Consider the following 22,098-nt stretch of genomic DNA (forward strand, 5'->3'; position numbering starts at 1 on the left):
ACAGCCCAGAGCCTGCTTGGGATTCTCTCTCTCCCCCTCTCTCTGCTCCTCGCCCACTTGCTCACTCTCTCTCTCTCTCTCTCTCTCTCTCAAAATAAATAAACATTTAAAAAATAAAAGAAAACGAAAATGGCCAATACATGAAAGACTGTTAGTCAAAGAAATGCAAAAAGAATCCACAATGAGATACCATATCATGTCTACCATACTGGCATAAATTAAAGTCTGAGCATACCAAGTGTTGACAAGGATATAGAAAAATAGGTACTCTCGATGCCAATGGAAGTAAAAACTCATAATCATCTTGGAAAACAAATTCAGAAAACAAATTTTGGAAAACTAATTTGGAAAACCCTTTGGAAAACAAATGGAAAATTATTTTGGAAAACAATTTGAAATTACTTTGAAGTAAAGTTGAATAAGAACATATCCTATAATCTCAAGTATTCTTAGATATAATCTAAGAGTGTTTCTCAAACTTTAAAAATTAATATTATTTTAGCATAATTAGACCATCATAATATTTATACAGCAGATCAGGGTAAACGGAAAGGCTGCTCACAGTTAAACATGACTGGTCTGGTAGGTCAGGCCTCCCAAGTTCCCACTGGCTACCACTTGAGGGCTCACATCTCAGTTTATCATCTGAGAAACTTACTCTAGAGAAACTCTCCACATTTGTACCCAGAGGCATGTATAAGAATAGACACAGCAGTAACATGGTAACAAAAAATTAGAAACAATCCAAATGTCTATCGACAAGAGATATACTGTAATAATATAAAAGATAGATAAATACACCTAATAAGATACTTCACAGCAGTAAAAATAAAAGAACATCAACATGAATGAATCTTGAAAACAACACGGAGCCAAAACAGTTTACGTACACTGTCATCCCAACAATATGTATATAATCATTCAATTCATATGAACAAAATTCACATCGAACAAAGAACTTTTAATTTCTCAGTCCAACCAAAAATCTTGCCATGTAAGGTGGATAGAAGTTTGGGGTGCCTGGCTTGCTCACTCAGAAGAGCATGTGACTCTTGATCTTGGGGTCGTGAGTTCAAGCCCCACATTGGGTGTAGAGATTACTTAAAATAAACTTAAAAAATAAAAAAAGATGGATGGAAGTTTAGTTTAATGTCAATGATTATCATTCCAAGAAAAGAAATGATCCCTCAACCAAGAGATCACATACACCAAAACAGAAATAGCATTACACTGTACCTCACACTGAGAGTAATTAACCTATCTTCCTTGCGAAACACTCAGAATGTCAGTTTGTCTGGCTAAAAGATGCATTTGAAGAATTATACCAAAGAATCAGTATAAATGAACGCCTCATGTGAAGGAAACCATACATTACCAAGATACAGAAGCCTATTTAAAAATGAACAGGTGCCTTTTTATTTTTAGAAGAATGACATACCAGTGATCATCAGCAATCAGCACCCCAGATAACTGAATATCATGGCTTGAGTTTGGTCCATACTTTCCAACTGTCGTTGTTCCTTCTTTTATCATATATAACAGCATCTCTGATAGCTGAGGATCTTCATTGAGATTGACAAGGTTTGGCAAATGGTTGTCCATTTGAAATGTAATTCCTGCTTTCTAGCAGAGATCAGAGAAAACAAATTAACCGTAATGACAAGCATCAAATTATTAAATCCACCTAAAATAAATGGTCTATGTTAAACATTAAAATCACTGTATGTGAGGTCTCAATAAAGGTTTCTTAGACTCTCTACTTCATGACTTCTCTATGACTCTTACCATCATACTTCTTAGACTTTTAGAGTTATGCTAACCTTTCTTTGATCTTCACCATCCTCAGCCGTCTCATACAACAATCCATCATCCCCAAACTGTGCCTATTCTTATTGACTGATTGTCTTTAGAATGGGTCAGTTCCTTTTGCTGTGTCTGCTGCCATCACCTTAGTTCACACCCTTATCACCTCATACTTGAACGACTGCAGCAGCCTCCTGATCGCCCTGTCAACAATTCCTCCTGTCTTCAGTCCATCTTACATCCTATACCAAATTAATGCTCCTGAAAGAGTATTCTCAAAATGTCAACTCCCTGGTCAGTTTCAATCACTTTCCGGTTCACACAGGATAAAACAAATTTCTTAGCTTGAAAATCAATAAACTAACCATAACATATGCTGCCAATTTTATCTCCCTATGACCTTATACAAACTGCCTGCTCCCATAAAACTGATCTACACATCCTCTTCTGAGCACACCTTAAACTTTTATACCTTTACTCTCACATAATTTTCCTTTCCTAGAATGCACTCTTCCTTTTTTCTGCCTATCAAAATCTTGCCCAAGCTTCAAAGCCAAATCTTCAAAACTGAAATCTCACTTCTGTGAAGCTGGACTGACCACTACCAAGGAATATTCCACCCTTCCGCTCAATTCTTATGATACTTTGCCTACCAATCATTTGAAGTGTTTCCTTCGCTGCCAATACCTTTGCCCTTGACCCATGCTCTCCCATCTCCCTTTAGAACCTCATTCCATTAAGGGCTTTTGATTCCTATAAAAAAGTTTAAGTCAGGGTGCATGACTCAGTGGGTTAAGCGTCTGACTCTTGTTTTCAGCTCAGGTCATGATTTCATGGTTTCTGAGATCAAGCTCTGCATCAGGCTCGGAGCCTGACAGCATGGAGCCTGATTGAGATTCTCTCTCCCTCTCTCTCTCTGCCCCTCCCCTGTTCAGGCTTTCTAGCTCTCTCTCAAAATTAAGTAAATAAATAAATTAATTAAAAAAAGTTTAAGTCTCTTCCATCCTTTAAAGAAACAAAACCAAAAGGAACAAAATAAAATTTCCCCACAATCTCACAGCCCCTTCCTGATTCCTTCAGTTCCCACTTGAGGTTTTCAGGTTTACATGTATGGCTCTATTTCCTTAGTCATTCTTTAACCCACTGTCGTCGGACTTCTTTGACCGCTATGATGACTTCATAATTTCACAATGCAGTGCACACACTTCAGAAACCTGGGCATCATTCTTTACTTTTCCATTTCTCTCAACACACACATCGAAAAACACCCTGTGCGCCTATCAATTTTAACGCCTTTCTATCTCATGAATCCAGCTCCTCCACTAGACATTCCCCCACCACTTCTTTCCTCCAAGCTCTTACCATCTCTTGCCTTAAACATGGTAACAGGATCCTACATGAATAATCTCCCCACACATCATCAGTCTTTCCTCCGTCAAATCCACCATTACCAGAATAATCTATTAAAACACAAGTCTACGCATGTCACTCCCTTTCCATTTAGAGCCCTTCAGTAGCTCCTAGTCACCTAAATTCAAATTCATAACTATGTCATGATCTGAATCTTGCATCTCCCTCCAGTCTAATCTCTGTCACCAGCATTAATAAACAAGTTAATTCCATGAACATCCAAGCTGTGTTGTCCCTCCATGATTCTGAATATGGGACTTGCTGCTTAGAAATCTTGACTTTGGTAGCCTAACAAAATCTTGTCTCTTTTCTCTTTAAAGTCCTCCTTAATAACCATCCCCATCAAAGTTAATTACTCCCTCCCATCTCCTGCTCTCTACCTTTTACACACTTTTCATTGCATTAGATTGAACCACATGACCCCATGACCCTCCCAGTGTTCAACCATTTTTTATCTAAAAAATGGCAGTGTCATATGGTTCAACTGAGTCAAGTCAAACTGCATTTCCGTCATCTATTTACATTTTGTAAACCTCCCTTCAGATCACATGCTCTCTGAGGGCCAAAACTACATTTTATTCATCTTGGGCCACCCCCATGCCCAGCACAGCACAAATATTTAATATTTGTTGAACCAAAGTAAATAGAATTAGATGGTTTGTTTATATTTTAACTTTCCAACACAGCCATGGGCTCTAACTAATCACAATCTTTATCTCGACACTTCTTTACGCCAGTTCTGTTTATGGTATTGCTTTGTACAGAGTCAGTATGCAATGAGTATTTGAGAAATTAGATTTGCATATTTACTGTCATCTTTATTTAATTTTCAAATCAGTTTAGAGAGTTGAAATGATACCTGTAACTCCTTTGTTTCTTGAAGTTTTCTTTTTTCGGCTTGTTCAAATTTTTCTTTCCAGGCTCTTTCCAAAGACAAAAATAATAGAGTTAAAAATATCCAGACACGTAATACTGAGACTCAAAAGACCATCAGTAAAGATTAGGAAGCCACTTCGGAATATTTAACAAATGACAGTCTGGGATGGACTGCTCTGTTCACACAGAAAGTAGAGAAACAGAGCTGCAGACCCCTCCCAAGCTCCTCCCTCTCCACCAGCCCCAGCCCCACCAGTCCAATGAGTCCAGACAACACCCTGACATCTGAAGTACTGACTACATTCCACCTGTGCATCTCTGCCATGTCTCTTTCCTGTTGATGCAGTTTCATTCTTAAGGATGTTATTTCTTGCCGGCACAGCCTATATCGTTCGGGGTCAATATTTCGGCTGTTTCTTTGAGCAGCTTTTAGCTTTTCAATTTCCGCTTTCAATTCTAAATATTTGTAAAAAGATGCATGATTAACAACATCTGATATGTAATAACTACCACAGGAGGCTTAATCCTCCAATCTTACTTGAAATTTTAAATATTATTAAATAAAACAATATTTGCAGAAATCAATTTTACTTTACTTACATTACCTATAAATCCCTACTTAACCTGAAAAAGTGCTCCCATGTTAATGAATTTCACCCCCACCCCCCGACTGCCTCATAAACACTATGGCCATATAATGTAGTGTCCAAAGTGGGACACTTTTGAGAAGGAAAGGCAGAACTATTCATCACACTGAGACAGCAGATATAAACTAGGACGGCCCTGGCAAACCTTACTCATAAAAACATGTCTGATAAAAATCAAAGATTTTTCAAGCTGGAATTCAGAATACTTATTTTTAATGAAAACAGCCCTATTTGTGAAAGAGAGGGGAATCCAAAAGGGAGAAAATGGACTGTGATACAATAAACTCGTTCTTCTCTGGCCTTCTCCTCTGAAGTAGCTATTCACCCTCTGCTGCTCAAAAGGACCAGAGGACAAAGGACTATGACAAGATGGTAGTTCCACATAAGCCAAGAGAAACTGCACAAATCAAGGGTTCCTAGCAGGTGCTCAAGCCCATCCTCAGCAGGTGATTCCCAAGAGATAAACAGAATGTAGTATTTAGCATAAATGAAGTTAGGCCTTTGCTAGAAACTCAAGCCTTTAGATCACTATCTTTTTTATTTATTTATTTTTTTTTTATTTTTTTTTATTTTGTTTAATTTCTTTTTTTAATCTTTATTTATTTTTGAGAGAGAGAGAGAGACAGACCATGAGCAGGGGACAGGCAGGGAGACATAGAATCTGAAACAGGCTCCAGGCTCTACGCTGTCAACACAGAGACTGAGGTGGGGCTTGAACTCAAGGACTGCAAGATCATGACCTGAGCCAAAGTCGGACGCCCAACCGACTGAGCCACCCAGGCGTCCCTGTATTTTATTTTATACATGGAGAGAGTGCATGAGCAGGGAAGAGGGGCAGAGGGAGGGAGAGAGACAGAGAGACAGAGAGAGAATCCCAAGCAGGCTCCATGCTCAGCACAGAACCTGATGCGGGCTCAATCCCACAACCCTGCATCACTTGAGCCGAAATCAAGAGTCAGACGCTCAACCGACTGAGCCACCCAGGCACCCAGGATCACTATCTTTTAGATCAATGAACTAAGCAAGAGTAGAGCTGATAAACAGAATGACAATGGAGAAAAGGTCATAAGAGAAAAAATAGTAAATAATATTATTGTTATTTTGCTGTATGCATCTATGGCTCAGTCTGTAAGATGATTTTGCTATACTTGCTATTTCCCCTTTACCCACTCTCTATTTTCTACGCAATTTTCCTGATGGTTTCTTTATTCTCTTTCCCATTGTCCTTCCATCATCACTTCCACCATCACTGTAGAATGATGACTAAAATCTATTATAAATAAGTATGAAAGAAAAATCTTTAATTTTCTTAAATTGCACATTTTCATGACTAAAATTAATATTTGAGATTTAACTGTTACAGAATAATTTTTAAATTTTTAGAAACATAGTCACCTCTAATTAACTTAGCATTCATATCTTCATTTACTTTGGCGATATTGATTATCATGCGGGCTTGGCTGGCGTATCTAAGCGTGCTTAATGTTTCCTCAATGTTGCTGGCAGCAGGACTGACTGTAGCAATCATTGCAGTTTTTGAGTTTCCACCCAGACTTTCTTTTAACAGCCTTCAAGGGAAGTAAGTTATAATTAGACTTTGCTTCTACAACAACTTAATAGCAGTGATTATCTAGAAAGCACAAAACAAGCTAATAGGGTATAAAACACAGAATTATACTCTTCACTCAAACACCATTCCGAACTTTTTTTTTTTTTTTAATAAGCTCTGTGGCCATTGTAGGGCTTGAACTCATGACCCTGAGATCAGAAGTCGCATGCTCTGCCGACTGAACCAGCCAGGCACCCCACCATTCAGAGCTTTTTTGATATTTGTAGCTACTTTTAGATCTCACGAACATTTTATTTCCTTTTATACTTTTTATATTGTTTCATGAAACAATAACCAGTGCAAAGATTTTAAAATATGGCTAACCATCAAGTATTTAGTAAGGTAGCTCTTCCCTCTCCCCAGGCTAGACTCTGAGCTACTTCAGGAAACAAACGATGTGTGTTGCTCATCCCTGTAGTTCCAGTGCTACCACAACCTTTCTGAACAGGTGCTCATATTGAATATGATGAATGGACATATAAACAAAAATTTTGTTTTCTACTATATGCAAAAGCCTTACTTTAGAAGAAAAAAGGTAGTATGAGACTAAAATGCCTATCTTTATTAATGCAGAATGAATTTCACTATTCTTTAACTTTCAAAAGGCACACACACACACAAATCAGATTTTCCCTTACGTGTTTTGAGGCGACAACTACATTCTAATAAGCCAATTGTAAAGACATGTTGCTGTCAAGTAGAGACACAGTCCTTACCAGAATTATGATGTATTAATGCTTGTCACAAGTAGATATTAAATCTATACAGATGTAATTTGAATGTAATGTATCTGATTTATGAAAACATATTCATTAATGAAAACACATATTGAACGCTTAAAATGCTAGTCAAATAAACAAGACAATTTCACTTTACACACATACCAACATGTTCGGTGATATCAAACATTAAACATTAAGCACTAAAAATAGTAAGTATAGTAACAGGTGCTTACATGGATATAGAACATACTATGTATTAAGAGTTTTACGTTAATTATTTAATCTTCACTATAACCCTAAGAGGTAGGCATTGTTATTATCCCCATTTTACAGAGGAGGAAACAGACTAGAGTATTAAGGATTTGGGGCGCCTGGGTGGCTTGGTCGGTTAAGTGTCCGACTTCAGCTCAGGTCATGATCTCACGGTCTATGAGTTCGAGCCCCGCATTGGGCTCTGTGCTGACAGCTCAGAGCCTGGAGCCTGTTTCGGATTCTGTGTCTCCCTCTCTCTCTGCCCCTCCCCTGTTCATGCTCTGTCTCTCTCTGTCTCAAAAATAAATAAACGTTAAAAAAAAATAAATAAAAAAAAAATTCTTAGAGTATTAAGGATTTGACCAAAGTCACATAGCTTATAGGATGCAGAGCTGAGATTCAAATCCATGTAGGTCAGCTCCAGAATTCACACCACTAAGCACTTCTGCTCTGTCCCAAAGCTACATGAAGTCAGTCAATTGTTCTTTTCCCCACAGTATTCACTATATTTTATACAATTCTTTGTACTTCAAAAGATACTTGCCATGTAAGAACAGATTCACGGTAAGGAACAAAACCTCTCTTCCGGTTTGCTTGTTCAGAAAGCGCAGATATAACCTTTCCCAATGTGAGCAGGGACTTGTTAATACTCACACCTTCCTGCATACAAGATAATAACATCTAATTTAAAATAACTGCTCAGCAATAAATTTATTTCACAAAATATATTCCTTCCCTCATATAATTATTGAGTAAATATTTTCTACCATAAACTACCACCTTTTTACAACTCAAAATTTACTAATTTTCTTTAAAAAGTAAACATAAACGAAAGGTAAAGATCTCGTTTTAAACCACAGCAATGCAATCTATAAACTGCACATAAAGTTTTTTGTTTTTTATTGTTGCTGTTGCTCTTGCTAAATATATTTCATATTAATCTCCTAAAAATAATGCCGTGGGGAATAAGTTTTATCAAAATTAGAAAAGCCTCATATTTTTTGGTAAAGATTTTACTTCTTTAATTAATCTCTACACCCAACGTGGGGATTGAACTCACAACCCCAAGATCGAGTCACATGCTCCACTGACTGAGCCAGCCAGGTGCCCCACCAAAGCCTCATATTTACCTTCAGGCGCTCTCCGCTAGTCTGAGCTGTGGAGCAGCGTTCACTGCCCGCCAGATCTATCAAGTTTATCCGACTTGTTATTCTGTGATCATGTTCTTCACCTTCCACAGATTCTATCTGTAGCAAAATGATAGTAAAATAGTATGTCATAAATTCTTCTACGACTTGCTATCAATGTAAGTCTTGAAATGGAAAGTTATACAAGATTACAAACCACTCATTTATTTTTGAAACTATCCCTTCATGAATCTGTGACAACTTATAATGCATACATATCCAAGAATATACGGAGTAATGCTTGCATTATGCCACAAAGAAGTGACTTTAAAGAGAGAAAAACTCACAACTACTCTATTAAAGAAAAAAAACCATAAATAGAGCAAAAGCTTAATGAACACAAAGGTGTTGTTTATCCCAACATTAAAGGAGCAAGGTATTTAAAAGCAACATAAATGTCCAACAGTAGAGAAAAACTTGAGGAACTGGAATAGTCAATGGAATATTTCACAGCTATGAAAAATTATATTTGGCAAAGAATTTTAATAGCATAAAATTGTTGTAGATCTTGTAAATGTGTTTAAGTGTGACTGTAAAATACTAAAATATACCACAATATTTAAAGATGCTTTATTTGAGTAGCGGAACCTATGGCTGAATTTTTTTAAATCTCTGACTTTCTGATAGGTTTTTCCAAATACTATACAATTACCATATATTGATAACCTATTATCATATATTGATATGATAACACCAATAATATAAATTAATAATCATGTTATTGACTTTTTAAACAGCAAAAAAAACCCTGCCATATATACTAAAAGTCATTCAGTTATATTGTGTATACTCAATTCCAATTATGTTATATATATAGATTACTATACTCTTACCTTTGATTTAAAGAATAAAATAAGAAAAACATAAAACCTGAATACAGTCGTTATCTTACATAAGAAAACAATCAACAGAAAGAATACCTTGGTCTGGGTCATCACCAGGGTAAAAACTGAATGTGATCGGGAGCTTTTATCATTCATACCAGTAGCAGCCGTCGCTCTTTGTTTATTTCCCAATTCTAGCCAACTCTTAGAGGAAAGAAGAGAGGGAGGTCAGAACTGTAAACTAAAATTTATCGGAACAAATTAAGGAACAAAAAGTTACATAAGCATGTTTGGCAACATATATGCTTTATAATCTGTTTATAAAATGAAATAAATACATGTTTATCATTCAATAATTTGTATTCCCATTGTCAATTTTGTTTCCATCACAGGTATCTGAAACAGGAAATCACACCTTTTTTTATTTTATTTTTTTTAAGATTTTATTACGTTTGAGTTATCTCTATGCCCAACTTGGGGCTCAAATTCATAACCCCAAGATCAAGAGTCACATGCTCTACCAAATGAGCCAGCCAGGCAAATCATATTTTTAAAATGCTATTTCAATAACTCTCAGCTACTATGATCGTCAACTTTTATTTTTAGTTAAGAAGAGTAATTCTTTTGATTAAAGTTTAACAAACAAAATCAGCTCATAATGAATTAACAAGATTAACTTTTTACTTATGTAAGTAGTAATTAAGGAGAAATATTCTTATGAATACTTAAGATTATGATCTTTATCTAGTGGAAAGAAAATAAAACACAATCAATCTTACCTGGATATCAGAGTAAGAACTGACAACATTCCTATTTTTAAAAAGTAAGAAGACAAAATCAATTTAACTGATTATTACACTCTTATTCTCATAATATAATAACCTCTCAATTATATAATTACCCTCTAACGACCACAATTGAATAATTCATAGGTATTATTATACTGATTCTCACAGAATCTTTCACTATCTCCATTTTTGAAGGGTAGAAAATAAAATGCTTTAATTTTACCAAAAAGTATGATTTTAATTAATGAAACAGCTTAGCTCTTAACATTATAATTTTCAAGTCTAATTCATGAGACTAAAACATACACTTGATGTATACATGGGGGTGGATATGCTGGTATGTATGGATCTTAACATAATCCCAGTTTTATTAAATGGAGCCGAATCCATTCCTAATCACTTTCCCTTTCCCTTAAGAAAGCATTTAGTGGGAATGCAAACTGGTGCAGCCACTCTGGAAAACAGTACAGAGGTTCCTCAAAAAGCTAAAAATAGAACCACCCTACAACCCAGCAATTGCACTACTAGGCATTTATCCAAGGGATACAGGTGTGCTGTTTCGAAGGGGCACATGCACCCCAATGTTTATAGCAGCACTATCAACAATGGCCAAAGTATGGAAAGAGCCCAAATGTCCATCGACGGATGGACGAATAAAGAAGATGTGGTATATAGATACAATGGAGTATTCCTCGGCAATCAAAAAGAATGAAATCTTGCGATTTGCAACTACGTGGATAAAACTGGAGGGTATTATGCTAAGCGAAATTAGTCAGAGAAAGACAAATATCATATATTCACTCATATGAGGAATTTAAGATACAAAACAGATGAACATAAGGGAAGGGAAGCAAAAATCATACAAAAACAGGGAGGGAGACAAAACATAAGAGACTCTTAAATATAGAGAATAAACAGAGGGTTGCTAGAGGGGTTGTGGGAGGGGGGGATGGGCTAAATGGGTAAGGGGCATTAAGGAATCTACTCCTGAAATCACTGTTGCACTATATGCTAACTAACTTGGATGTAAATTAAAAAATAAATAAATAATAAAAATAAAAAATAAGAAAGCATTTGGGAGTGTTGAAAGATGAAGTAAATGACTCAGTATGTTTCACACTCTCAACACTGACCTTATCTTATTGCCTTCTCCCCTCTTCAGCTTCAAGTAATAGATATATAAAGCAGCTCAAGAGGGAAGGCTTAACTTAATGGGGAAAAGGCGGGGGGTAGGGAGAAAAATCAAGTATTTCACACACAGCATAACACTCTATGCTCGGCACTTTACACATGTTGTGAAATACATAAACAAATACAAAAACACGCAGCCCACACTCTAGTTGGAAAGAGAAGGAATGGTTATTTGAATAATATTAAGAATAGAAGGCTAAATAGTTATCCAGGGTTTCAAAGCTGGGGAGGCAAATGAGAACAATATTCACTCTACTCATTGCTTTTCTCCTTGCTCTTGCTGAGCCAAACACTTACATTGACAGAGCTTCAACATATGGTCCAGAAACAGGATGCTCCCTTACTCTCAGCTAGTGGAAGCAAACATTGGCACTATTAAGGGCATGACAAATTATTTCATATAAAATATAATTTTAAATGATTTTTTTGTCTATATTTTGAGTTTAAGGCAAAGAGATTTGCCTTTACTTGACCCAGGGGTAAATATAAAGGTTCTCACAAACACAAATCTGTAAGGCATTAAGACAATTTCGATATCCAAACTGTTTTCTAATCGCACAATATGCTACAGTTGACTGTAGCATCAAATATCTTACTAGTTCTTTATTCTTAAGACCTGCAGTAACTAGTATCTCTATGCTTCTAAATATGTCTCTAAAATATGTTCGATAAATTTCAGACAGTTAAAATTGTTTTCAGTTTTACATTATACATTTTAAACTTTGTAACCACAAATGTTATCAATTTGCTAAATAATCTGGTAAGATACATATTCTATAATAACAACACAGTTTTTAAACTTCTGGTTTTGGCTTTTATAGACTTTTAGGGATTTGGCATTTGACTTAAGTGGTCCGACTCAACTCTGGAACAAATATTTTATCTTTAATTTGTATACAATATTTGCTTTACAAGAGGTTAAATTTGATACCTAAGTTAATTTCCACTAACAATAACATTCAGCTTATTTACTATCGATTTACTTATTTAGACTGTAGATTCCAAGCATTTGCTATCATTTAACAGCAATTTTAGTCAAAATGTAAGCTCTCTAGTTCATCTTGAGAACCAATATAACTACATGCATTTACAAAAACAAATTAAAAGCAAATTATAAATTGTTTCAATCTTACTGGTTGCTTTCTCTGCCCATTTTCACCTTTACAAGCCAGAAGGTCATGAATTTTTTCATTATATACTTCAAAAAAGCTCATTTCGAGGTGGTAGCTGACCTAGTAGGAGGAATAGAGACACAGCATGCAACTTATTTTAAAAACCCTTGTGTTTTTTTTGCAAATCATATATCTGATAAGGTTCTAGTATCCAGAATATATAAAGATCTCTTACAGCTCAACAACAAAAAGACAAACAACCCAGTTAAAAAATAGGCAAACGACTTGAATAGACATTTCTTCAAAGAAGATAAGTTCTACTTACTAAGATCTCTCAAATGTTTAACCCTACAGTCACTGACTTAATCTAGCTCCTTGTCATGCCTTCCTTACACAGTTTACAAGTCCCACAGCTGATCTCTTTGCATCCAGTTAGTTCTACTTCCTTTCAATCCATTCGCCACACTGCAGCCAGAGCTATCTTTTTTTTTTTAAGAACAAAGATGATCCTTTGACTTCCCTGTTGACCTTCTATAGCCTTTCAGATTCCTGGAAGCATGACTCATAAAGTCCTTCACAAGCTGAGTTCTGCCTGCTTCTTTAGTTTCATCTCTTGTCACCCCCACCCTCAGATTCCATGCTTAAAGTAAACAATTTATAGATTCCCAAAGTCTCTCTACTTTTTTTTTTTTAATGCTTATTTATTTTTTGAGAGAGCACAAGTGGGGGTGGGGCAGAGAGAGAGGGGGACAGAGGATCTGAAGCAGGCTCTGCACTGACAGCTTCTGTGCTGACAGCAGCTAGGCCGATGTGGGGCTCGAACTTACCAACCGCGAGATTATGACCAGAGCCAAAACTGGACACTCAACTGACTGAGACACCCAGGCGCCCCCCTACCTTCTCGTTTTCAAATCTTTGCACACACTGCTCCCACTGCCTAGAATGTCCTTCCCCCTCTTCACCAAGCTAATAACTGCTGTTTCCTTCCAAAATAAGCTCAGTTGTTCCCTCATCTAAGAAAACCTATCTCCCTCTTATCTTGTATATTCTCTCACAGCACATCTTCCATTATTTCCTTAGTGGCGAGGACTCTGATTTTAATTTGATTTGACTGTTTTCTAGTCTGATATGAAGGTTTACAGATGAGAACATACCTCTTGGGTTTGTTTTTTGGCTACTTGAGCAAAAAGATCTTCACAAAACCTTGGAATTATTCCTGGTTCCTCACTAAGTCCCATCATCCTGAAAAATACATAATAAATGGGGAGTGGGGTGCGGGGGAGAAGTTACATAAAATTAGCATTTTTAAAATTCTTTTTGGGGAAAAGGGTTTGGGAGTGAATGGGAAGCAAGCTAATTAAACCTCATTAAAATCTAATAATGTAGGCTCTGAAGCCATATCTTCTGGAGTTCAAATCTTGATCTCACCACTTATTAGGTCTGTGACCCTGGACAAGATACTTGACCCCAATAAACCTCAATTTCCTCTTCTATAAAATGGGAATAAATAGGAACTATCTAATTCAGAGGGTTGTTGTGAGACAGTATAAGCAGAGTCTTTAATACAGTTTCTGGAATATAGTAAGAACTCAGTAAACGTTAGCTACTGTTAAAATTCTGAGTATCTCCTTCTAGGACAGGTATACCATTACCATTTATCAGATGACTTACTTTTAATTCTCACAAGAATACTTACAAAATAACCTCTCAGGGCTTTGGTTTATACAAGAAATATAATGTACAGTCAAATGGGCCATTGACACTTACAAGCTAAACAGTATCTTCTGCATAAGCTGAAGCCCAGAGGTTAAGTAACTTGCCCAAGTTTGCAGAACCGGTATATAAAATGGATGAGATCTGAGCCTAGATCTGTATGGTTTCAAAACCACATTCTTTCTATCAAACCATGCTGCTTCTCACCAAAGACTTAAAGGTTTCTCAATAATTGTACTTGGAATAAAACTTACGTATATGATTTTCCAGAGCCGGTCTGACCATAAGCAAAGAGACAGGCATTGTAGCCTTCAAAGGCTCGTTCCAGGAGCGGAACGGCTAGGGTCTCATAAACAGTTGTCTGGCTGGCATAGTTTGGATGGGATTCATCAAAAGACCAGAATGCAACATCATAAATAAAATTATAAACTTGTTTCATGTCGGGATGTTCCACAGCGATTTCCTCTCCATCCATGAAGACCACCTGGGATGCTTTTTCAACCTTCTCTCTTTAAAAGAAGCACAAAAAAAAAAAAAAAAAAAAAAAAGAAAAGAAAGAAAGAAAGAAAAAAGAAAAAGAAGCAGAAAGAAAACTATTAAGTTATTTTAATTATTTTGAGTATTTTTCCCATGAAATATAATAAGAACCTCAAAACCAGTTAAATATAAAATTCCTGTAGGGCAAGATAATTCTTTAGTTTTCCGTGGACAGTGCAGACCAGCTAACATAATTATGGTGGTTTTCCAAAATATACTTCCCCTGGCTCCAGTTGCCACCACTTAAAGGGCAAATGGAGTTCCAAAAATGTTATCTGAAAAGTTACCCTCCTTTTACAGGATTTTCCATCTTTTTCCTTTTTCTCTTGAGCTCTCCCTTCTCTCATCCCACCTACTATAACCTACCTATACTCTTCAGTTCAAATCTGGAAACTTTTTAATATAAATAAATTTTGTAGGTGCAGATCTATATGAAGCTGACATGAAATGCAAATATAAGTGCAACAAACTCAGTTAAGTATAATTTCAATCATAAATCTCTTTTGGCCACTAGCTATTGTTACTGTTAATCCAAAGGCGCCTCCCTCTGTTAGGTTATCTCCCTTAATATTATGGATCTTCATGTCCATCCTTCTTCCATCTCAGACCTACGTAGAAATCTTTCACTTACTCTACCTTTGCAGGAGAACATTATCAGTCCTTGTTTGGTCCCAGATACCCCTTTTTGTCCCAACTCTGCTTTAGATCAGAATTCGTCCTGGAAAGCACCTGCCTCATCAATTTGACAAATGCCCCTCCACCCGGGCTATAAACACAGTTTACAGGGCTTGTCTGATGAGTCTGGAATCAGGCACTGGGTCCCTTGCTAAGTTCTCTTCGGGGTAGTCCTCCATCATGGGGTTTGTTCCTACCAGCTCTGTTCTTTCTGTTGCCTCTCATCCTATCATGATTCTGGAGGCCTTTTAGGTTTCCCCACCCTCTCTCTCTCCAGTCAACTCACCCTCAGTTCTCTCACCTGTCACTAACCCCACATTTTTACTAACAGGCTTTAAAGCACTGTGTAACTTGTCTCAAACTACTGATTTAGGTTCAAACTAGAGGCTCCTTCCCATTGCCACCATATCCTCTCATATCTTGCTTAGATATACAAGTCAAAAACTACTAACTCTGAAGCTTTTCACGGTCACTCCGTAAAACACTCAAAAATAATCAGATGCCACATTCACGTCCATCTTTTTCAGCCTTACCTGTAATCTGTGACCATCTCATTCCCAATCACTTTGGAGACAGATTTTTTTTTTTTTTTGCCATCAAAATCAAATCTAATATATCACTGCATTTATAACTACTATAGATCAGAGATGATGATGGGATGATTCTACACTGGAAGGGGTTTTGGAAGGGCCTTTATGGGGAGTAAGTGAGCTAACAAGTGCTCTTTTTAAGGGAAACAGAGAATAGCCCACCATATCTTGCAGATTTGAAAGCAGACTGCATTAGAGACTTAAGTATTTCCGACTTTTTAAAAGCAGTACATCGAAAGAAATTTACATTTGCAAACTCCAGTGACTTCAATGTTTTAATTTTACAGCCAATCATCAAAAATACTCAGGGAACTACAACTAAACCTAAAAGTCCTCTCTACATAGAAATGCCACGCCACGCCTGAAGATACGCGAATACGCTCACTTTCCAAAAGCAGAGAGGAATTACACACATTACGTGTCACTAGCTCAGCCTTAGACATTAAAAGGTGAGGGGCGCCTGGGTGGCTCAGTCGCTTAAGTGTCCGACTTCAGCTCAGGTCATGGTCTCAGGGTTCGTGAGTTTGAGCCCCACGTCGGGCTCTGTGCTGACAGCTCAGAGCCTGGAGCCTGCCTTGGATTCTGTGTCTCCCTCTCTCTCTGCTCCTCCCCCGCTCACACTCCGTCTACCTCTCAAAAGTAAATAAACATTAAAATAATAATGATAAATAGAAAACATAAAAGGTGTAACATACCTCTTGCTGAAAGGCCTCACCCGTACCGCCACTGTCACTTGACTGTTCTCCACCTTTAAGGGGTCTGTCTCTGCAGGGGGGTTCCGACCTGCGGTTTCCTCTTCAAGAGGGAGTGTATTTTCTCGTGACCTTTCCCTTTCATTTGCAGGCAGAGAACTTGTTCGCTTTTGTGTAGCTTGCAGGCTAGGCACCCTCTTTTTCAGCAGTGACGATGCAGCTGGGCTCGTCAGCTGTGATGTGTCACACTTCGGTGTCAATCGGTGTCCTGCGATGTATTTTGTAGGTGTTCTTCTTTTTTCTAAGCTTTCAAATTTATTTGCAGATTTTGCAGTATCCTTCCCAATACTTCTGTGAGGTAGGTTCCCCGACACTTTGATGTTCACCTTGCTCGGAAGAGGTTTGGTTGCCAAGCGTCCCGATGGAACAGCTTCAGTCTGACCCTGGGAACCAGTGGGTGCTCTGTTACTTAAGTACTTAAGTGCGACCTTTTCATTTGCCCCAGGGAGGGCAACAAATGTCTCTTTGTGGTTTTCAGCGGCCATCATTTTAATGCGTTTTGGGGCCGCTAAAGGTACAACCGGTGCAATACAAGGGTTTTTATCTTTATGTACAGTCCTTACATTTGTACTAGCTTCCAGTGAGGCACCATCATTTTCGGCTGCACTGCCCACATTCTGTGTTGTTTTCCACTTTTCCCCACAATCTGTTTGAGCTGTTTTCCGCTTCTCCACTGATTCTGGTTTAGCACGCCGCCGCAACGTAAGACGTGTTTCTGCAGTGCTTTCGGCGGAGTCTCCCAACTCACTGCCAAGCAAAGAGGATTCTTTGTTCCTTGTGACTCTTCTCTGAAGTGCCAATCTACCTACAGGGTTAGGAGTCAGAGGTACATCTCCTGTTTTTTTACAGGCAGAAATCACATAAGTACTGTTTATGTCTCTGATTTTCCTTGCCGATCTCAATAATGGATCATCGTGTTCACATTCTGTCATATCCGACATCAAATGCAGCTCAGGTCTGCTACCATGGGTGAGGACATTCAGCGAGGAACTCCCTGGGGAAGAAGGTATACCAAGGATATCGCTGTTGTTTCTATTATGTGTGGTGAACACTGACATTGTGGCAGCAAGTTGTCTTAAAAAAGGAGGTCAGTGAAGCAACTAAGCTCTTCTTTAGACGTTCATTTGACTTCCAGCCATATTTTAAGTATCAGTTTCCAAAACTATCGGCTAAACTGTAAAAAAAAAAAAAAAAAAATGAGATTACACAGACTCTAAACAGACTTTAAAAAATATGAGAAACTTAGGGGCACCTGGGTGGCTCAGTCAGTTAAGCATCAAACTTCAGCTCAGATCATGATCTCGTGGTTTGTGAGTTCAAGCCCCGCGTTGGACTCTGTCCTGACAGCTTGGAGCCTGGAGCCTGCTTCAGATCCTGTGTCTCCCTCTCTCTTTCTGCCCCTTCCTTGCTCATGCTCTGTCTCTCTCTCAAGAATAAACATTAAAAAAAAACCATTTTCTTTTTAAATATGAGAAACTTCCATTGTGAAAGTAACTTCCCGGAGGAACACATTAGAATAAACCACGATCTCCTCCTCAGATACTATTCCCAAGCAGTTTCAGACAAATCTCTGCCTTCAAAGAGCTTACAGTCATTGTGCAACAAATATTTACTGAGTCCCCATTATGTGCCAGGCCCTCTGACAGATACTATGGATTTCAAAAACAAGACCCTGTTCCCATTTCCTTAGTCTAGAAAGAATACACAGATAACCACTATATCAGGCCAAACGTCCCAAACGACTTAAAAGATGTAAAAAGTGCATTTCAAAGAAGATATATGAATGGCCAACAAGCACATAAAAAAGATGCTCAACATCACTAATCATTAGGGAAATGCAAATCAAAACTGCAATGAGATTCTACATCACACCCATTAGGATGGCTACTAACAAAAAAACAGTCTTGGCAAGGACTGGAGAAATTGGTACCCTGGAATACAACAGGTAGAAATATAAAATGGCACAGCCAGTGTGGGAAATAGTATGGAAGTTCCTCAAAAAATTAAAAAACAGAATTACCTTTTGATCCAGAAACTCTACTTCTGGATATGTAACCTAAAGAACTGAAAGCCGGGTCTTGAAGAGATATTTGTACACCCATGTTCATAGCAGCATTATTCCACATGACTAAAACATGGAAGCAACCCAAGTGTCCATGGGCTGGCGAATGGCCTTACCAAAATGGGGTATACGTGTACAATGAAACATCATTCAGCTTTAAAAAGAAATTCTGCCATCTACTACAACATGAATGAACCCTGAAGACATAATGCTAAGAGAGATAAGCCAGTCACAAAAAAAAAGACCAATATTGTATAATTCCACTCATAGGAGGTACTTAGAGAGGTTAACATCATAAAGACAGAAAGTATAACGGTGGTTGCCAGGGGCTGGGGGCAAGGGACAATGGGAGTTATTGTTTAATAGATATAGAGCTTCAGATTTACAAGATGACAGAGGATTATGGGAATGGATGGTGGTGATGGCTGCACAACAATGTGAATGTATTTAAGGATATACACATTAAAATGTGTACATAGGGGCGTCTGGGTGGCTCAGTCGGTTAAGCTTCTGACTTCGGCTCAGGTCATGATCTCGCGGTCCGTGAGTTCGAGCCCCACATCGGGCTCTGTGCTGACAGCTCAGGCCCTGGAGCCTGTTTCGGATTCCGTGTCTCCCTCTCTCTGACCCTCCCCCGTTCATGCTCTGTCTCTCTCTGTCTCAAAAATAAATAAATGTTAAAAAAAAAATAAAATGTGTACATAAAAGTAGATAAGATGATAAGTGTGTATTTTAACACAAGCAGCAGCAGGAGGAGGAGGAGTAAGAGGAGAAGAAGAGGAGAAGGAAGGGAGGGAGGGAGCGCCTGTCAGCAGAGATTTTTATTTAAGTACTCTGTGTTTGCAGATTAGGAGAGGGACTAACAGAAACCCTAGCCCCTAAATCAAAGGCTGGAGTAAAGCATTTTGATAATACCTGTTGCATGTATGTTAAATACAGGAACAGTCATGGAGATTAGTTTGAGTGGTGTCACAAAACAGAGTATTCCCAAATAAGTAGTGCAGACAATAAATAGAAGTACTGTAAATTAATTACTTGTGTTGAGAAAAATTATGCAAGATTAGTGGACAGCTTGCCCTCTAGCAATTAGACAACAAAGTAGACAGGTGTGTAAGTAAATATGTCAACAATATCTATCCGGCATTAATGTCTAGAAGAAAAAAAACAGCAGTGACAGCTAAAAGGCCTGGCTTCTACTCAGCTCTGCCCCAAACTGGTTATATTGATGTAAAGAAGTCTTTAAATTTGCATGCCGGGTTCTAACTTGTAAAATGACACTTGCTCAATTCCGTAGATAATGCTATTGAGGAACAAAATAATAGAAGTTAATCTTTAAGTAAATCTTTTAAAGTTCTAAATGAGTAACAGTCATTACCCCCACCCCAAAAAAATCGTCAGGACGTAAGCTCCTCCCTTCAACCTTTTCTCTTAAAAAAGTATAGAGTGTTCCTATTATGGAAAGAAATGTAAAGGCAAGAAGATTCCGGAAATTCTAGGGCAGCTAAAAACTATTTGCTACTTACGCTGATAGACACGGCTTTCTGTTTGTTTGGGGGGGGGGGGGCAGGAGGGGGTTCGCCATAGAGTTTTAAAAGGAGTGGAATGAACAGAAGGGGGAAAAAACTGTCACAACCCAAACCAAAAGATCCCCGTGGATGGGTTCTCAAGCTAGTCACTCCGAGGGCTGGGACAGCGAGTGTACCTCTTAATGTCAACCGACTGGGCGAGACTTCGGTGGGTGAGGCTGTGGGCCGAGAGGCCCTGAAGTCCGGCTGCGCTGTCCCCGCAGAGGCGCCGCCCGTGCGCGTCCTCCGGGGGCGCCTCCGCCGCCGACCCGGATTCCGGGGTGGTGGGGGACCCGAGCTAAGGCCTCCGCCCGCACCTCAGCGGTCGCCGGTAAAGAAGACGCCCTCTCGCCCCCACGACACCGATACTTCGCCCCTCCGCAGGGTTCGCCACTCTCCGAGACCTCCCGGAGGAAGTCCCCACACCGCTCACAGCCCCCACAACCTGCTCCCTCTGCGGCAGCGATTTGAATGGGCGCCCTGCATTTTGATTGGCTGCTGGACGTGGCGCCGGGCACCGCGCCCTCGCTTCCTCCCACCCCCAGGAAGCGCCGTTGTTAAGTCTCAGCGAGTCCAAACACTAGATCCGACCGCCCACTTCTCCTAGGCAACGGGGCCCGCCCCTCCCCGGCTCAGCCACCGCGCGGAGCTTCGGCCCCTTTAAATCCGGCTGGAGGGAGGAGCTGGATTCTGAGTGACATATGGCAGCTCACTAAGGTGGATTTTTTATTTTATTTTATTTTTTTAATGTTTATTTTATTTTTGACAGAGAGAGAGGAGTTGTGGGGAGGCGGGGTGAGCGGGAGAGGGCAGAGAGAGAGGGAGACGCAGAATCGGAAGCAGGCTCCAGGCTCTGAGCTGACAGCCCTTTGCAGGGCTTGAACCTACAGACCAGAGATCATGACCTGAGCTGAAGTCAGAGCTTAACCAACTGAGTGAGCCACCCAGGTACCCCTTAGATGGCTTTTAAATGAGAAGAGTTGACTTTTGTCGATCCATAGTATAAAAAAAACATGGTCTGTCCACCTTAAAATGAAGTTGTAAAAATGGCTATTTGTCCTCAAGCTAAGCACAATAACGCGTTTCTAGTGCTGTATTTCCTATGCAAAGCGTGTAGGTGGAAAGTATACTAAATGTCTTACAAGGGATTTTTTTCATTTATTCCTGAATATTTTATGAGGTAACTATTAATATTATCCCCAGTGTCCAGATGAAGTTTACAGTTAAAGGTTTTTCTTTTAAATTTTCTTTTCAAAATTTTTTAAAGCATAAGTATCTTTTAAAAGGCAAAAAGTGCACCATTTGCAACTACATGGATGGAACTGGAGGGCATTATGCTAAGTGAAATTAGTCAGAGAAAGACAAAAATCATATGACTTCACTCATATGAGGACTTTAAGAGACAAAACAGATGAACATAAGGGAAGAAAAACAAAAATAATATAAAAACAGGGAGGGGGGTACAAAACAGAAGAGACTCATAAATATAGAGAACAAACTGAGGGTTGCTGCAGGGGTTGTGGGAGGGGAGATGGGCTGAATGAATAAGGGGCATTAAGGAATCTATCCCTGAAATCATTGTTGCACCATATGCTAACTAATTTGGATGTAAATTTAAAAAATAAAAAAGAAAATTAAAAAAAAAGAAAAGGCAAAAAGTACAGGTAATAGAAATGTATTCAATAGGATATAAAGGGAAATCAGAAGTGCCTCCAACTATATAGAAAAACTGAATGGATGATAAAGTACTCATTCTAAAACTAACTTTAAAAATCATCTAGGG

At 38.6% G+C, this 22,098-nt stretch overlaps 1 protein-coding gene across 1 annotated transcript in view; it reads right to left on the bottom strand.

The window, feature by feature from the left end:
- KIF14 (kinesin family member 14) overlaps positions 1-20,712 on the bottom strand; it is a 55,740-nt gene extending 35,028 nt beyond the window's left edge. The window contains exons 1-14 of the mRNA XM_042925787.1: positions 20,453-20,712; positions 16,632-17,862; positions 14,389-14,643; positions 13,576-13,663; positions 12,443-12,541; positions 11,607-11,659; positions 10,110-10,140; positions 9,427-9,534; positions 8,450-8,566; positions 7,864-7,979; positions 6,132-6,304; positions 4,398-4,545; positions 4,073-4,136; positions 1,439-1,623 (exon numbers count right to left, since the gene is read on the bottom strand). Coding sequence (XP_042781721.1) covers positions 1,439-1,623; positions 4,073-4,136; positions 4,398-4,545; positions 6,132-6,304; positions 7,864-7,979; positions 8,450-8,566; positions 9,427-9,534; positions 10,110-10,140; positions 11,607-11,659; positions 12,443-12,541; positions 13,576-13,663; positions 14,389-14,643; positions 16,632-17,746 — 2,552 coding nt within the window. The 5' untranslated portion in view covers positions 17,747-17,862; positions 20,453-20,712. The remainder of the gene's footprint in view (positions 1-1,438; positions 1,624-4,072; positions 4,137-4,397; positions 4,546-6,131; positions 6,305-7,863; positions 7,980-8,449; positions 8,567-9,426; positions 9,535-10,109; positions 10,141-11,606; positions 11,660-12,442; positions 12,542-13,575; positions 13,664-14,388; positions 14,644-16,631; positions 17,863-20,452) is intronic.
- Between the last annotated feature and the right edge of the window lie 1,386 nt (positions 20,713-22,098).

The sequence above is a fragment of the Panthera leo genome, chromosome F3 (genome assembly GCF_018350215.1).
Source record: "Panthera leo isolate Ple1 chromosome F3, P.leo_Ple1_pat1.1, whole genome shotgun sequence".
NCBI classification, from domain to species: Eukaryota; Metazoa; Chordata; class Mammalia; order Carnivora; family Felidae; genus Panthera; species Panthera leo.